This window comes from Engystomops pustulosus, chromosome 8 (genome assembly GCF_040894005.1).
Source record: "Engystomops pustulosus chromosome 8, aEngPut4.maternal, whole genome shotgun sequence".
NCBI lineage: Eukaryota > Metazoa > Chordata > Amphibia > Anura > Leptodactylidae > Engystomops > Engystomops pustulosus.
The window spans coordinates 47,521,029-47,539,704 of record NC_092418.1 but is presented as its reverse complement, the minus strand read 5'-3'; the positions used below and the strand labels follow the sequence as shown (position 1 = coordinate 47,539,704).

General features: G+C 37.5%; 1 protein-coding gene across 2 annotated transcripts in view; it reads left to right on the top strand.

The window, feature by feature from the left end:
* Positions 1-18,676, top strand: part of TMEFF2 (transmembrane protein with EGF like and two follistatin like domains 2) — a 337,792-nt gene that overhangs the window by 235,937 nt on the left and 83,179 nt on the right. For both annotated transcript variants that reach the window (XM_072120853.1, XM_072120854.1), the window contains exon 6: positions 5,451-5,599. In XM_072120853.1, coding sequence (XP_071976954.1) covers positions 5,451-5,599 — 149 coding nt within the window. The remainder of the gene's footprint in view (positions 1-5,450; positions 5,600-18,676) is intronic.

Here is an 18,676-nt window from a genome sequence, read left to right as displayed (position 1 = left end):
TTCAGTGTCCCTTCTTTGCAAGTTAATATTTTTATGAAGTGCCTGATTGTTCATAAATAGTGATGAATGCCACCATTTGGCAGTGATCTTGTTATGGGGAGCGACGATCCTCAAAAAAATGGCAGCATGCATGGGGATCTGCCATTTAAAGGATAACATTTGCGATTGGTGCCAGCACCGATAGCAGGTATTACCAATGGGGGAGGCGTGAACCGAACCCAGATCTCTGACAGAAATATGTCCACTTATTACTGGTATCAAGAAGGGGAAGGGGGGAGGTATGGGGAAAGAACAAAGTTGTCAGTGTGCTAAAATATAACTTATTGGATCTCTAAAATCTTGAATTTGTTTTCACATTTAAAAATGAAACAACCTAGTGTGTCATTATTTGTTTTGCCACACTTTTATCTTGGCCACATTAGTTATATAATGACAACTCGGCATGAAATATACCCTAATATCCTAATAGATATATCCCTCCTGTATCATAAGAAGGAATCCGACTAATACTTCATTGTGGGATTCCTAAAGGGGACGGACTGCGTTATGACAAACTTCAAAGTAACAGTTCATAGAAAGAATGAGCATCAGCATCACTGTCTTAGTTCCCAGCGTGGAGCTGTGCCTGAGCCGCCGGCTGTTGTGTGAGAGGATCGCGGCTCAATGAATTGTATGCCGCGTATCCATTCACTGCGGCACTGATGGATGTATACCAGATCGCGTGCATTCACGCGACTGGTACTATCTGTTAGATCGTGTTGGTAACTTGTTCTATAGTTGACATCACCAGCAGTCTGAATGATATTGGGGCGGACCCCGCTACAATTAATTTATTCACGCAGCTCCGGCTCTCATGGAAAGTCTCCATGTGAGGCGTTTAGGTGACATAAGCCTGAGTGCCTCGGGCTCATTAGCAAATAGAATATAGGTTTATATTTTTTAACATAGACAATACTCTATCAAGTAATAAAATTTTTTTATAAAGTGCACAAGGTGGAAATTGGTGAGGTATAGGGGGTCTATCATCACAATACCTGATGTAAGATGTCCTTTAACCATTGTGTGATATTTTGTATTGGCTTCATGAGAAAATTAAGTTCTTAAAAAAGGGGTGTAGAGACTAGTACAAACAGTGGTTGTCTAGATTAGGCAACTCCATTCGGGCAAACACAGGTTCTTTATTCTTTAATTTCCAGGCAGTGCATGATTCATACAATGACCTATCTTAGCACAAATGACAATGTAGAGTAAAGGTAGTCTTAAACTAACACTACAACTGACAGCATCTAAAAACTGCAGAAAAGTGCCTATTGAGATAAATAAATGGAGTGTAACTAAGGAAGAACAAAAACAGGATAATGGCAGGGGATCTGATAGTATCACCAAATATAAGATTTAACCCCCAGGTGTTATTCTGCTCACCTCCACGGCACCTGGATGATGCACAATACTCTTCAGATATGTATGTGACTGCTGAGCATAATATCCACAAAACAGATCCCATTCATGTGGATAGGATGTATATGCAAAGGAAAAATAGTCCTAAGTATTGATCAGCACCCTTTATCATAGCTCAGCTTTCATTCTATAATTTTTTATGGTAAAATTAAAGCTGAGCTCTGATTGGTTGCTAAGAGCAGTGTCTCTCAAAAACTTTTGATAGATCACCCATTTTATTTAGAATATAGAACTATATTTTAATTTTAACTACAATTTAAATATTGAATAATATCCAGAATACCAAGTTTGGGTCATTGTAATGTTTCATTAGGTTAACATAACTCTTGCCTGCTCAACTATAAGCCATGTTGGGTGTAGATAACAGGTTTATATCTCGTGTCATGCTGTGTGTACATTAAAATGTTAAGATACAATTCTGAATCATTTAATGTGTTCTGGGACCAAGACATTTTGCTGAGATCCACCAAGCATGCAGTGGAAAAAGCAATCTCTTAAATCCAATCTGTTCAAGATATGTTTCTTTAATTTTCCCGCACAGAAGTGGTCAAGTGCAAAAGACCATACTTCAAGTGACAAACGCTAAAGGGAATTGACATGTTCAGCTAGATTGCCCATGGGCTCTTATGTGACAGGATGGCTCGCCTAACAAGATGATTCATTGTACATAGGCACAGATAGGATATTTATTCCAATAACCTGAGGCTTGAGAGAAGGCAAACCAAAAAGAATTAAAATTGAATTGCAACAGGTAAAATCAAACTGGGCGTGCCTCCCAAATGTTTATCACCCCACTATAAATTACAAAGAAATACGGATACCATATATTTTTAATTTGCTGCATTTTTTTAGGATCTACAAGGTGGGGGTTAAGATATTAGAACACTTCATGTGCCTCTATGTGAAAAGCTATAATATCTGTCCTCTGTAGCTGCTTTCCCCTTTGATGAAAGCTAGCTAAGCAGCTGGACTTGAGGTGATCAGATAATAACAGAGGTTAAGGTGAAACTGCAAGTTTAAAGAGAATCTGTCACCATATTTCACAACACAAACTACTACTGACAAGTATTATTTCATTTCTAAGATTTGATAATGCAGTTCTTATGAGTAGTTCTTGAGTCCAGTTGTATTAACAAGCTAAGTGTGTTCTTTCTCTACCTAGGCTAAACTGAGCAGTGTGTTTGTTTTTTTTTATTAGCAGGCAGGGAGAGAGGACACTGAAAGGAGTTTGTCAGTTTTGTGGTTAGAACATTTGTTTAATTCATATATACAACTGGACTCATGAGCTAAAATGGTTTGTAGCTGGAATCATGAGGTCATGATCATTTTAATTTCAGGATTACACAGCCATTGTGTCCTGGATTTTAAGAGAAAATATATTAGCCTTATCAGGCATAAATCTTTTTAAGCAATGTATGCAGTTTGTATTTTGAATGTTGGGCATAGACCCTATATGAATAACAGCAATTGCATGAAGTTAAGACAGGGTGATGATGTTGGAAAATGTACCCTATGAGCTCTACATCATAAACACTTAAAAAAAATCTTCTTTGTTAAATACTTTTGTGTAAAAACTACAAAAGTGCTTAAGGAATGATACCTTTATTGGCTAACCAGAAAATTATATTTGTTGCAATCTTAAGCTTTCAGGGCACACAAGCCTCTCCATCAGCCATGGATACAAAAAAAGGGGCCTGATGAAGGGGCCTATCTGCCATGAAAGCTTAGGATTGCAACAAATATCATTTTTCTAGTTAGCTGGTAAAGGTATCATTCCTTAAGCACTTTTGTAGTTTTTACACAAAAGTATTTAACATCATAGAAGATTTTTTTATTTTTCCTGGCTAACACGGTACTTCTACACTTTTCTCAACATGCATTGTCATTTTGGCCGATTTCAACATTTACTTCGGAAGACAAAAGAAGTATGCCTTACTGACTATTATGAAATGGTGAGGTGGAGCTGATAGCAAAGCATCATCTTGTATGGGATCAGGAACCATCAAGAATGTTTTGCTTGTTTGCGTTTAACACCTACAGGCTCTTTTTTATTTTTTTTTGTTTCTGTTTTTTTGCTCCCCTCAATCCAAAAACCATAACTTTTTTAATTTTTCAATTTACAAAGATGTGTGGGGGCAATAGACAAATTGTACTTTTTGTGGCAACTTGTAATATTCTAAGTACTGTACTGGAAAGCTGTAAAGAATTCCATGTGCAGTGAAATTGACAAAAAAAAATGCATTTATGACATTTTTTGTGGCCACTGTTTTATAACTTTCACTCTGCACTCCAAATGAGACCCCTTTATTCAGTCGGTAGGCTATTACAGATCAGGTCTACAATCATGACAGGCCTACAATTTTCTATGAGACTGTAAGCTGTCATGGCAACCAATCAGCTCACTCTGGTGACATACCAGGATGCACCAATCCACTATGGTTGAACCCACCGGCAGTGCTACTAGGTGCTGTGATCGAGTTAGACTGCAGCACTTAGAGGCAGTTGTAAGCTTTGTAATAGAGCTGAGACTGCCATGTATGGAGAGAGCTCAGCCTGTCAGGTTTCTCTATGCATCACTGATAACACCACAACAAGTATGTCATAGTGGTAGAAGGGGTTAATGTGCAATTGTTAATTGCACCTTAAAGATGAGACCTATTTTGGCCTTCGGGACAGAACCCTTTTTTAAAAATTTTTATGTTCGAATTCCAGAGCTCATGACTTTTTTTTATTTTTTTGTCTGACTGGCATATAAGGACTTGTTTTTTGTATTGTATGTACAAATGACTTCATTCGTAGGATAAAATAGCATAAGGCTAAAAATATATAAACCTTTTGCTGTAGAAGAACAGAATTCCTCAAACAAAAGAACGTTCATCAGGCTTGTTTACTGTAGGATAAGATGAGGTTTTAATTGGTACCATACTGGAGTACATTTGACCTTTTTTGATACCTTTCATTACAACTCTTTGAAAGGTAGGAAGCACTTACATGACAATTTTGGAATAGTTTTTATTTTTTATGCCCTTCACAGCACAAGTATATCTTCTTAGCCAAGGTTGTTAAAGATTAGTGTGATTTTTTGGTGTGTCTTTTTTTAGAATTTAATTTTATTATGTAATGTATTAATATGTAGGGAGAAGAGGGGTGACTTTTGAGGTTCATTTTTTAAATCTTTATTTTAAATGTTTTACTGCCCCAAGATACCATGGGATACCATGATCCTTCATGCAATACATTTCAGTACTTCTACTTCAGATGAGTGTGACACTTGAAATGTAAAGTTCCACAGAATTGTATATATAAAAAATTAAAGTCCCGACTGTAAAATGCACCATATCAAATCTGTATTTAAAGGAATGTTAAAAATGAGAACATATCAATAAAATATATCAATAACCTATTTATTTAGAAAATTATAATAGAATTAGGGAATTAAAAGGGTCTGAGAATCCAAACATTGTCCGATGGCATCTTCAGTAACTGTATACACATCTGTAGAAAATTCTGTGACGCAGCTCTCTTTGCCCTGCTTACAGCAGGTAGTCTCATCGTGATCTTCAGAATCTGTGAATACAGCCAATCGGCTTTGTGCAAACAAATTCTTCTTGCTAGAGCTAAATTCCTGTTGCTAAAGCTAACTTCCCTTAGGGCACATCATGTTCCGCTACCACACTAAACAAGCTTAAAAACTGTAATGAGAATGGAACATAATATTTCCACCACAAAAAAGGTTTATCTTTTCATATTGGTAGCCAGCTGACTGTCCCCTGTATTTTGATATTGCAGTCACTCGGTTTCCTGGTAACAACAATATTTGAATCAAGAAGAATACAAAATGTTCATACTCAATAATAAGAAAAATAAAAGCAAGGGAATGCTGTACATGTTTTTGTCTGATCGATAAGAATAAGCCAAAGTTTGCCCAAACTTTTATTATTTTCATTCCCGCAGCTTGTGTTTTAAACTACTTTACTTTTCTGATTTTCTAGGTGTGTGTGTAACATCGACTGCTCCCACATCAGTTTCAATCCAGTTTGTGCTTCCGATGGGAAATCTTACGATAATCCATGTCAAATCAAAGAGGCATCATGCCAGAAACAGGAGAAAATTGAAGTCAAGTATTTGGGTCGATGTCAAGGTAATGCCTGCAGCAAAATTCATTTTGAAGACACTTTTTCATTATTTCTGCAGATAGAATTGCTAAGAAAGTGCTAAATTCTTGGTTCGGTGATACTTCAGTTTGTATTTAGGACACTTAGTCACTGTACAGTGTCCTACATATTATTCATCTGTCTTATTAGATAATTATATTATATGGCATGTAACAACATTATGAAGACATGCCGTAAGGAACTTCTAATGTGTTGTCCTTAAAGACTAGGATTTAAGCCCCTGCCCTTACATTTCTGGTTCTGTAGAGATCATATTTTTAGCTTGTGTTTTACACTTATTTTTGGTATTCATAGCTTTCAAATGATCTTTAAAAGATAATTTTTACTTCCATGTATGCAAGATGTGTTGAGATAAGATACCTGCAAGATACATCATGTAAGATAACAATCTGAATCTGTCATCTACTTTCCTTGTACAACCTGCACTGTTGAAGGATAGGTTAGAATGACTTATGACCGAGCGGAAATTGGATACGAGTTGGTGTGTTAGATTTGGAGTGTGAGATTTTATTTTAAAGAGAGCCTATCAGCAGAACTTGACATGATAAAGTACTATTAGTATGTTGTCAAGTGGCTTTACGCCAGAACATGTTTCTTCCATGGCCCAAGTGGTGACATCATCCAGAAAATCATCCTTGAAGTGAGATTTAAATTGGTTGTATAAAGTCTAGGAGGCAGAGAATTTAGTACTGAAATCAAGTTATCCCCACTTCAAAGAATGCCCTCTACTGTGATTAGCATCATTTACCAGACTTCGGGAGATCAGGTTAGTAATGTCCCTGAATGTAAGGGCATCAAAACACAGCAAAGGGGGCATTCTGCGGTGGGGAGAGCTTAACTTCTGCATTGAGCTCTTCCCCTCCATAACTTGATACAACCAATTCACATCTCAATTCAAAGTTGATTTCCTAGATGACATCACCATGCTGGGCCATGAAAGCAACATGATCTTAGAGCTACTTGACAAGTCTCAGGATATACAATATGTATAGATATTTAAAAATCTACTGAATATGGCTTAGGGCTAGAAGAGCATGTGAATGTAAATGTTACTCTGCATCTGAAACAGTAGTGGAGTAGATGATAGGTCTACATTTATACAGTTATCTGCTTTCAAATCCATCCAATTTGTAGGTTTAGGGGGAGTATAAACAGCTGATTGTGCAAGGTCTGTATTCAGACCTCTACTGATAATAGAATATTACCAGTAAAACCAGTTTGGTAATCATTAGGGCCAGAAGAACCTTTAAGTGCTTTGAGAGTTCACATTTAAAACAATGGCCAGGCATTTAATGAAATAATAATTCATTATTAATATAGCGCACACAGATTCTGCAGCGCTGCACAGAGCCTGCCAAATCAGTCCTTGTCCCCTATGCGGCTCACAATCTAATAAACCTACCAGTATGTTTTAGAGTGTAGTTTATCTTTAATTGTTGCCATGGAAATACCAAAGGTATCCTAAGCAAATATGCTACTTTTAAAACATTCTATAACTATGACTTGGCAGCAGCTGCCTGGCTCTAGTCTCTACAAATAGGTTTATCAAAACCCCCAAATCTTTCAGCTACAGTTTTCCCATTTTAACCCCTTCTCGCACCACAACAAACTATAACATTGTGGTGCATATGGAGAGAGCTCACTGGTTGAGTTCTCTTTATACACAGCGTGTGTCAGCTGTATATCACAGCTAACACCCGCCTTTAACTACTGTTGTTAAGTGTCCCGGTTGAACTATTGCACCTAATAGTGCTGCCAATGAGCACCGCAATCCAGGATGGCGGATCAGCACCCCCTGTTGATGTTGTAAGGCGCTGATTGGTTGCCATGGCAGCCTATAGTCTCATAGTGACTCGTAGAGCTGGCATGGATACTGATGGCAGGCTATTAGAGATTAACAATAGAATTACTATGTACTGCAATACAGTAGTATAAAAATAAACATTTAAAATCATAAACATGTTAGGTATTACGTCCCAAAATGTCTGGTCTATCAAAATATAAATAAGATTATTCCTGGCAGTGAACGCCGTAATGGAAAATAGTGCCAAATGTCTGTATCACCACATGTTTGGCACTTTTCCATCTATATATATATATATATATATATATATATATATATATATATATATATATATATATATATATATATATATATACATATACAACATTTGAAAAGTCCAGCAGCACCAAGATTGCCAAGTAACTTTGTGGGTGCAAGCCCCAATATCCTGGTCTTGACACACCAGACGAATATATCCAAGAAAAAAAATGAGACTGCACTCCAAGGTAAAATGTGAAAAATACGGATGGGAGCTTTATTAGCCCAAGTGCAACGTTTCAGACCCTGTTCAGGATCCTAAACAGGGTCTGAAACGTTGCACTTGAGCTAATAAAGCTCCCATCCGTGTTTTTCACATTTTACCTTGGAGTGCAGTCTCATTTTTTTTTGGATATATATATATATATATATATATATATATATATATATATATATATAAATATATTTTTTTTTTCTGACAAAAATAGTTAAAGGGAATAGATCAACAATTTTCATTCAGGGTTATCTTCTATTATATTGTTCATGTATTATCTGTGATGAAATAAGATCAAGAAGGCCCCTACAGAATTAGCAAGTTATAAAGTCTAGAGACCAGAGCAAAATTTTTAATGAATTTATTGAAGATGGGGACATGAAAAATGAAAAACAAAAATGTTAAAATACTCCTAAAATATATGTTTATCATTGGGGATGTAAGAAGACTCCTTTAAGGAGACTTTGCCATTAAAGGCTTCCTCTCTGGACATGTGCAAACTACAGCCATTGTTGCTACACTTAGTGTTCTGGCAAATACATTGCCTTAGTGTTCTGGGAAAACATTGCCTCTTAGCTATCTTGTAAGGCAGCCCCTTTAACATTAAGCATGACATTGTCAGAAAGCGTAACCACATGATTCGGGATAACAAGTATATCTATTCCAAAAGATACAGAAACCCAACTGTAGAAAGGACAGTTTCAATGTCTCTGCATTGTAGCTAAGCATTTGCCTAAAACTCAGAAGTCTTATTTCTTTTAACTCTTTTTAAAAATAAGCATCCTATTTTCTTTATACAAATATGTTGAATCAGCCTCTTTCCTTAAATATTAGAAATAATAAATAATGGTCTTCTTAGCACATTACTCAACCGGCCATGTGATTTGACTGTGTAAAGACGGATGAGAAGAAGGCATTCAATAGATTGATCTTTTCCTTACCTTCATTTTTCGATTTATTTGTATTTATTAAGATGAAAGTATTCCACAAGGTAGAGGATAACAATGTGATTGGTGGATGTCTCTGGGACCCTCACCGATCAAGAGAACATGCTGGGCATGCTTGGAGTATAGAGTATGGTTCAAGGCTGTCACCTTTTTCAAGTAGAGAAAATAGAATACAAACAGTCTAATATAAATGACTAATAGATTAAAAACATGAATCTGCTTTTAATTAGTAAACATGTTTTACATTCCTTCTAATGATAAGATTGTCTGTTGTCTCAGAGATGTTAAAGTTTAAGGATATGGCAAATGCCAAACATTCATTTATTTCCTTTTAAATAAATGTTTCTTTGAGGACAGTGAAAGTCAGATGCTGTTGTCCTGTCCTCTACCTAGCGCTTTGAACATGACATCAGAAATGAACACGCAGCATTCCTGTCACAGTGTCATGCAGCGAAAGGAGAGCTGTAAATAGTGAAATGTCGTTGAAATGCCAGATTTTGGATTGTGTCTAAGATGACAGTTTTTTAAAGAAGAAACATCACAGAACATTGCAAATTAAAGGACACATCTACTGATATATTTAGCAAAAAATCTATAGCTCCCAATTTAATAGAGTAGATTTGTCACTTTTCACTTATTTTCTGTCACATTTTAGTTGAACAATATGTTAAGTCATTGGTTTGCATTCCGAAGGATTTTATTATTTAAAATAAACTGAGCGTGCTGTCACTGGGAGACAACAAAGTGATAACAGTCTTGTCTACCTTTCCATATCCCTATTCTAATGTAATGGACAGGCACCTAAAATTCTGTCCTACTCTATTAATCTATAATAAAGGAGTAACATATTGGGGGGGGGGGATTTATTAAGACTGGCAAATTGAATGCTAATCTTCATAGTAGATGAGGAAAACGATTGGAAAAAGATACTGGTCCTTCAAGTCCATGAATCCACAGATCCACCAAGAATTAAACAAATGTTTTTTTCCCCATAACCCGTGATATTTTTGCTCTTTTGAAAGGCTTCCAGGCCTCTCTTGAGTTACATAGTCTCAATGCTCTTACAGGAACAAATTCCTGTATATGGCGATGGTAAAACTGCCTTTGCTCTAATGGTAGAGGTTGCTCCCTTCTTTGGAGAGATCCTTGTACTGCCCATTCAGGTATTTGTTCATTGTAATGAAGTCTCCCCTCCCCCCCAGGAGATGTTGTCTTTTACTGTTTCCATCTACATTAAATGCCATTTGTAAGTCGTCATTAATAACTCTCCATTGTTAACCAAAGCAACAGATGTTACACAAGTTATAATACAACAACATTCCATGTCATCTTCCTGTTCCACCTGTTTACTGACCACCTGAGTGAAGGATCATTCAAAATGAATGATATTGTTGTTACTATTACTCAGGTGCCTCACAACCTGTAATTTTGGTGTTCTCTCAGGTCTGTTCATCACGATAAGGCCCAGGAGTAATCATTCCCACCCCCCACCAGCGTACATCATGATGGATATACTAAGAGGCTCCAGCCTCCAGTATATCCAGTGGTTTGCTTGGTTGCTAGAATGAAATTTTTACCGGGTTGGACCTGGTGGAGATTTCAGATGTAGTCAGTTTTCCAGGAGAGACTAGTAAATACAGTGATCCAGGATGTTCACACCACATCTTAATCAAGCGGATGCTTCCCTTGTTCTATTGAATGTGCTGAATTAGATTACCATGATCCGACTCAAAATATCCTTTACAGCAAGTTTGCAGGCAACTAGACAGGGTGATGTCATGTATTGCTTTTTCTCCCACATGCACAACAGCAATATCTCAGAAGCCATGCTTGCAGTATGTAGTCCTATGTCAGGGGCATTCTGGGATTTGCAGTCAAACAGGGCTTTGCAGCAGTAATATCTTGGAGAGAGAAATGACGACCATGGGACCAAGAGGTATTGTAAAACGGTGATTGCAGTGGCTAGAATTGGCTGAATCTTCCCATCTTCTAGGATTACGCTTCTATGAAAACAATGGTTATAAACACCTAGAATGTATTTAATTAGTATAAAACTATTATTATTTCCCTATCTGTAATAACCCTTACAATTAATCATGTCTGTGAAATATTTCTAAAATAGTTTCACTTAATAGATTTTTAATTTATCATAATACCAAACAGAATGTACAACTGATTTATAGTATATAACTGTGTTGCCTAAAAATTGCCTTATGGATTACAGAATACGGGAATAAAAGAAGATTTGCTTGGCCCTTGATCCAATTAAAATTTGTAACTAGAATTGCATTTTATAAATCCAAACAGAGAAGTAAACCACACCTTAAGAAGCATTCATTACAGCTAAAAATATCACCGCAGTGATTAGCAATAATATAAAAATCATTAATGAGGAGATATAAATAAAAAATGGGCCTTCTCTTTTTAGCAAATAAGACATTGTGATTTAAGTAATCTCCTATTGCCCTTTTCTACAAATTACCTGAAAACTGTGCCAACAAGAATACTATTAAGTCTTAACTATTGTCACTTTATGTTCACATAGAAAAAGCTTTGTTTCCCTTTTATTCAAAAATCCATTGCACAACATTAATGTACTTTATGAGCTTTGCTCTCAACTGGTTTCGTGGGGATTGAGATTCTAAATATTATAATTGTGAGTCAGCTCGGTCATGCTGATTCCAGCTATGCGTTTGTGTATTTACAGCACATAATTCAAGCAAAATGCTTTAAATAAAAGCTGCCTCCAGAGAACCTTCACTTGTTTCACAGCCCTTACCTATTTAACAAAGCTATTTACAAAGGCTATTTTCCAACATAACTTTAATGTAAAGCTCCAATAACTCTTTTATCAACCACTTCTGAGATGAACATTTTTTTTTAAAGTTACCAGAGGAATATCTTTTCATGAAAACATGTTCTTCAAATCCTGATTCTTGGTAAATGTACAGAACTGTTCTTCTTTGAACTTTTCCCCAGAAATATTCTTTTGTCCTAGATAAAAGTGTAGCACAGCATACAATATTTTCGTAAGTCTAGATGTCTTACTTTCTATCAAGGAAATTATGTATTGTTAGTGCAGAGCCATATAATATATATATAAGAGTGAGAGAGAATTGGTGAAAATAAATAAGTATCTCCTTTATTAGACTCCTCTCTAAGGATATTTTGCAAATCAATTTCTAAAAGCAAGAAAACACTTTTATTTCAGTTCATTTCCAGGGTAAACATACTTGAGAACATACATAAGACTGGGAGTAACAAACAATAGACTCGTTACTAACTAGTTCCAGAAGTAGTAAAGTGACACTAACTTACAATTATATTACTGGGGGTTATACCAAAAGTCATTTAAATTGTTAAAAAATAACTTAACCTTTTGTCAGGCCCCAGGGGTAGTCGACCCACTGGATCACCGGGTATGATGATGTAATCCGACACCTGGGAGCGGTGTCTAAGTGGCTTTCACCATAGTGGCTTTCACCAGAGCCCACCGCAAAGCCCGTTTGATTTGCTGCAGCGTGGTACCACTAGTTCGCTCCACAGGCACAACTTTGTGCGCGGTGTCGGCCAAGGCGTAGTACAGAGTCGCAAGGCAAGATCGTGGTAGGGGACAGGCAGGAGGTCGAGACAGGCAGCACAGGATCAGTGTCGGGGACGTATCAGTAGGTCAGGACAGATATCACAGGTTCGGAGTCAATAATGGAACTGGGGTCACAACACAAAAGTGCAGAGTAAACACAGGGCATCAGGAACAACAAGGAGGAACTAGGAGATGGGGAAGCATGCACCTGACCGCAGGAGCAGCAACAAGAACGTGGACAGGTGAGTCGGGGTGATTAGGCTCTGGGACAAAGAGAGGGGGATGGGTGAGCCAAGAACCCGAGATGTTGATACAACAACGGAATCTGACCCCTATAGAAAATAATACGGGATGTATAATGCTACACATATGAAAAATAACATATGAGAAGAACGAAAAGGACATATGTCAAGTAGCCAGAAATAATAATAAACAATATTTTATTAAAGTGCAAATACAAACAGGAAACTCACATGGACAAAAAATATAAAAACATTTAAAACACTAGAATGCAGATCAACTGCCTTCGTGACTGAACATAGCAGGTGATGCCATACAATAGTGTCAAACAACCTGCAACAGGGCCCCCCAGAACACACCATAAGAGAAAAATCAATGCCACGTAATGCACTCTAGCTGCAACAAGAGTAACCAGATAAACTACACAGTGTAGGGGTCTAAGCAAAAGAGGACCGAGTATGTGTCAACTCCATAGGACGCCACCAGGGCAATGATGGAAAATAGCAGCCCTGATGGTATGGTAAGAAATACACAGAGTGAATGTCACTCTGAGTGACCAGATAAAACAAGCGACCCAGATGACTATGAGCAAGACTAGAGGCAAAGTGTTACCGGGTGTGTGGAGGTGGTCCGGAGGGAGCCCAGGCAATGCCCCACGCGTATCGCCGCGAATCGCGGCTTCCTCAGGGGTCGCTTGTTTTATCTGGTCATTCACTCTGTGTATTGCTTACCATACCGTCAGGGCTGCTATTTTCCATCATTGCCCTGGTGGCGTCCTATGGAGTTGACACATACTCGGTCCTCTTTTGCTTAGACCCCTACACTGTGTAGTTTATCTGGTTACTCTTGTTGCAGCTAGAGTGCATTACGTGGCATTGATTTTTTTCTTTTGGTGTGTTCTGGGGGGCTCTGTTGCAGGTTGTTTGACACTATTGTATGGCATCACCTGCTATGTTCAGTCACAAAGGCAGTTGATCGGCATTCTCGTGTTTTAAATGTTTTTAGATTTTTTGTCCATGTGAGTTTCCTGTTTGTATTTGCACTTTAATAAAATATTGTTTATTATTATTTCTGGCTGGCTACTTGACATATGTCCTTTTTGTTCTTCTCAAGAACCCGAGATGTAGGATCGATGGAGCACTTGAGACACCTTTGTAGCAATTTTATATTTATTGCAGATGTGAATAGTTTGGGTAATAATAGCAAAACTTTGTAATATATTTCATTAAACAGCTTTTCAGTGCCTTTTTTTTTGTTCTTTGTGCTTTAGGGAGCCACAGAGTTTAAGTCCCATATAGAACATAAAGATAAAGATAGAAGTGAATATTTCTCTTGATAATTCTTCTCTGTAAGGATATTATGCTATTCAGGGACTGCCTGTAAAGAGTTAAGAGAATAGGAAGGCAAACAAGGGGAGACCAGACAGCGCTCATAGAGTAGTATTATTGAATGAATAGAATTGGTGATGTTTGTAGAGGATAATTGGAGAGGGGCTCACCAGATGAGGTTGTGCTGTATTAAGCACAATGCTAATTAACGCTTAGTAGTAGGATGGTGAGGAATGTCAGAGGTGCTGCCTTTAGACAGTAGATATCCGGACACAGTTGCCGGGCGGTCGGGATCTTGGTACGGAGAAATAGGTGGGATACTGTCGAATGTGGCGCACACAATGATTCGGAATGACTCGTCGGATTGAATAAGGTACAACGTTTATTACTTGTCTCGGAAAACAATGCATTTCGGAGTATTAGCAACTGCTTTCTCAAGTGATGTGAGACTAAAACAGGATATACATAAAAGGCTAGGTCTAAATAAAACCGCAATAGTAGATAAAAACAAGAGTAGTAAAATCCACTGGGATGATACTAATCAGGTATTAACAGTCAATGTATTGGTAGCGAGAACAGTAAGTAAATAGAAAAGTAGGATTAGCAGATAAATAATTAGTGTGGATTTCATTAAATAAATAAGTATATAAATATAAAAATATATATTAAAAATTCATCATGTATCAATTCGGGATGAAGTTGCCAATAGAGTATTAATAGAACCATTTCTTACCTGCCGTGCAGGGAGTGCGGTGTTTGTCCCAGCGGCTGACAGGAGGCTCTGAGAAGCGAAGTTGATATAGAGGTAGTGGGGACGGGCTCGCGCCATAATACGCGGGTGGCACATGCGCATTAAATCTGGATGAATCGGGATGAGCGGCGCCATGTTTGTCCGACGCATGCGTAAAGAAGCGTACAGGGAGAGCAGAGATCGTGGAAAATAGTACACCCGATGTTGAATACTAGGGTCACATACAAAGAGTGTGGGGGCTTGCTGGGGATGATGGGAGGGAGGGGATATTAAAATAGTTGGAGGGGAATGAATGGTGAGAGATGGAAGGAGAACGGGGATGCCAGGGGGGGGGGGGGGGCTGGTGTGGAGGTGATTGTCTCTAATCTGTCAGTGGAGAACAGGGAGAACAGGACAGAAAACTGATTTACACAAACTGCTTGAGTAAGGAAGAAAGGAATGGGAAAAAAAGACACAGGAAGAAGGACAAAAGAAGGATAAATAATTCAGTAATTTAATTATGTGAATTTATTGATATTATTTTTTTTAATTTATTAACATAATAAAGCATTTTTTTAAGGAAAGGGCATGTTTTTGATGCGCCATTGTAATGTGCAAAATATTATCCCTTTTATATTGAGAACATGAATGCTAATAGACTGTGGCTCTGGCAGAGTCTATTTGGTTTACAAAGATAGTAGATATTGGTGTTTCCTGTAGGTGTAGGATTGATATTCTGTAGGAGACCTTCCTGCTATCAGATTCTCCTGATGGTGCCTTTGTCAAGCCCCCTAGATGCTGCATTTGTGTTGACTGCAAATTCAAAGGGGTGAGTTGTTTGTCCCATGAAAGACACTTTCCCCCTATAAATTGGATGGGAGATGAGTGTCAATTCAGGGACCTTCAGTGATTGGAAAACCAAAATACCCCCATTGAAGCATTATTGTGCATGCATGCCTGACACTCCATTAATTTAGGGAGGTTAGAGAGAGTGAAGTGGCCCTCACCAACTAAGTTCATTACCATTCATTCAATGGACATAAACACAGCGGCACCATGTGCAGTGCTAGCTTTGGTACCTGAACACAAACCTGAACAGAATTTTCAAGTTTGGGTCCAGCCAAACTCAGCCACACCTGAATTTTCTCTGATCCACTCATCACTAATAATAAGCATTCTATATAAAAAAGGGGATGCCAATAAAACAAAAAAAGAATTACTTAGCAGTTGTGAGGCAGCAGCTGATTCCCTTCTCTGTATGAAAAGGGCAAGCAGCTCAAGTGATCATGCATGTTAATGGGGGAGTCATTTAAGCTTTTTAATATTAATGGCCACTTTAATCTTTCAATATACAAAGGGGTTTCCTATTTATCGTAATCCATTTGCGTCTAGTCATATCCTACTCTGGGGTAATCAAGGCTATCACTGTGTGAATGATAGTGGGCATTAACAGGGAGAGCAAAGAGACAACCTGAATTATTCTTAATTATTAACTGAATGGCAGGATGAATCAATCAGCATTTGTCTATTCATTTCATATATAGTTATCTATCTTTTTAGAAAATAAGAATACTACGTTTTTTTACTAAGTTTACATAGAAAGCCAACCCGTTCAGTTGACCAAATTGTACATGATCGTTATTAAGCAGTTCTGAGATGTGTTGCTTTGCATCTAGAAAATGGATGAGATTGAAGAATTACTATGAACTGTAGCCACATCTGTCTGTTTTTGTGCTTTTGTCTCTTTCTGGAACTGCCCCCTCTTTACCTTTAACTACAAACACTTGCCACAAAATATAAGAAAGAACACATGCTGAACCTAAAAAAATAAACACATTTACATTTCATGTTAATTATATATCCGGTTAAAAAATATCCAACATAAAATAGCCAAAAATGGTAATTCCAACTCATGTGTAAAATGAAAAAGTTGGCAAAACCATGATGGCATTGAATCGATACCGCCACCGATTGCAGGTCGCTCTCTAAATGCTGCAGGCAAAGTGGCCAGTGGTATTTAAATGACAGTGCCTGTGCGCACCAACACTAGCCTTCCTATAATTGGTGGGGGTCTTTGGTGCACTACAGTGTTCTTATCACACCCAGGGATATGTTCTGCTTGAGGCTATATTCAACATATCTAAACTGGGAGTGTGTGTCAATAGTTGGACTGACACACACCTAAACCAATGTGCTATTTGGAATCCAATGTCTGTTCTTGCAGTGCCTGATGTTGGATTTTATCACTTGTGTTGTATTCTGCGTGGTATTCCTCTGGCTCCTGTTGCTAATGTGCTGAGTATTTCTCGTTCACATGACTTTTGCTGTCCCCTAACTATACCATTTCCTGCTGTTTTTGTACCTCATCACCGTGTTGGGTTTGCCAGACCTCAGTGTTTGTCTTGCTGATCTGTGATCTGTGCAGGGTAGGGTACACCACCCGGTTGTCCCCTACAGTTAAATGTAGTGCTAGCAGGTTCAAAGGGACAGGGGCTGACATCCTATTGCAGTAAGCAAAGTATATTCTAGAACAGCTTGTTTGCCTACTGATTTTCCAGCCATTTTAGGCTTACCTATCATCTGACTATTTGCAATCTGTCTCGGAAGAGGGTAATTTTGTTGACCGAAATGTCACCTGTAACTTTTATTGTAGATTGCACAACTGTAAATAAAAAAAAATCACTGCATCTTAATGGAGTGCCAAGTTACTTGTTACGTAAATGTTCACTTGAGTCCATAGGTTTGTTATATTATTGCATAGAGGTTACTGTTGGATACAAGGATCATATTCTGTTGATAGTTTAATATTATTAGCGGTGTTAGATAAGGGGATGTGATGTGCCTGTCTAAAAAGATGTGTTTTTAGGACAAATTTTAAATTAGGAATACTTGGAAATTAATCCAATCGCCTGCAGATGTTTAATTTCATTGCACACCTCCTTAGGAGACATGAAGCAATACATGATGATAATTGAATCTATGGGCTCTACTGTATATGGTACATGAATGTGCTAGATTGTCAGATAGTCTTTGCAATCGCTCTGCCTTCCACCTTATTAATGCAGGACACGAGCTAGAGACCCCCACTCTACCTTACCTTAGAATCACCTAATGAGGTATTTGAAATAGGTTTTCTAAAACTGACGCACAAATCTTGCATAATAACTTTCAGGGCTATAAGTGACAATTTATGTTTCAGTGCAAATTAAATCAGAAAAAGACTTTTATTTTATTTTTCTAATGGTCCAATTTTGGAAAGATGGTAATATCATTGCTTTGGAAATGAGCATCACGTCAGAGAATCAAAACAGTATACGTTTTGCAAAGCTGAAAATAAAAGCTATAATACTGACTGCTTCATCTACTTTAAGAGCCAATTATAGTTTCTTCCCACTACTTTTTAAAGGTTGCATCAAATTGATTTTATTCCATATTTTCTATCAGTAATATGCACTGACTGGAATACAGATATGACTGTACACTTACCACAAAATGTGCAGAATATTGTAAGTTTAGCCTACAGTTTTATGCTTTTTTTATTGATTTGCTCCATTTTTGCCAGTTGTGCTGTCATCTTCTTCGGGTCTGAAATCTTAGAGTTATTTAGTTTAAACTAGTTGCATCTCACTAATAATTATTGCAGCTTTTTCTTCTCTTAATTCATCCTAACTTGTATTATAATATCATTTTTAAGATGGTACATAGGAAATTGTTGAAATGTGTTGTGTCTTGCTAGTTATAAGAGTTATTTTGGAACTTTCTTTAATTTCACTCTTTGTGTGAATATCAATGTATGTGGTTTAAAGGACATCTACTATAATGGAAGGAAAACTCTGATGTGCATTAATGCTGAATCCTTTGTTCCAAACTCTTAGTAATTCGGGGTCTGCATTAAGTTAG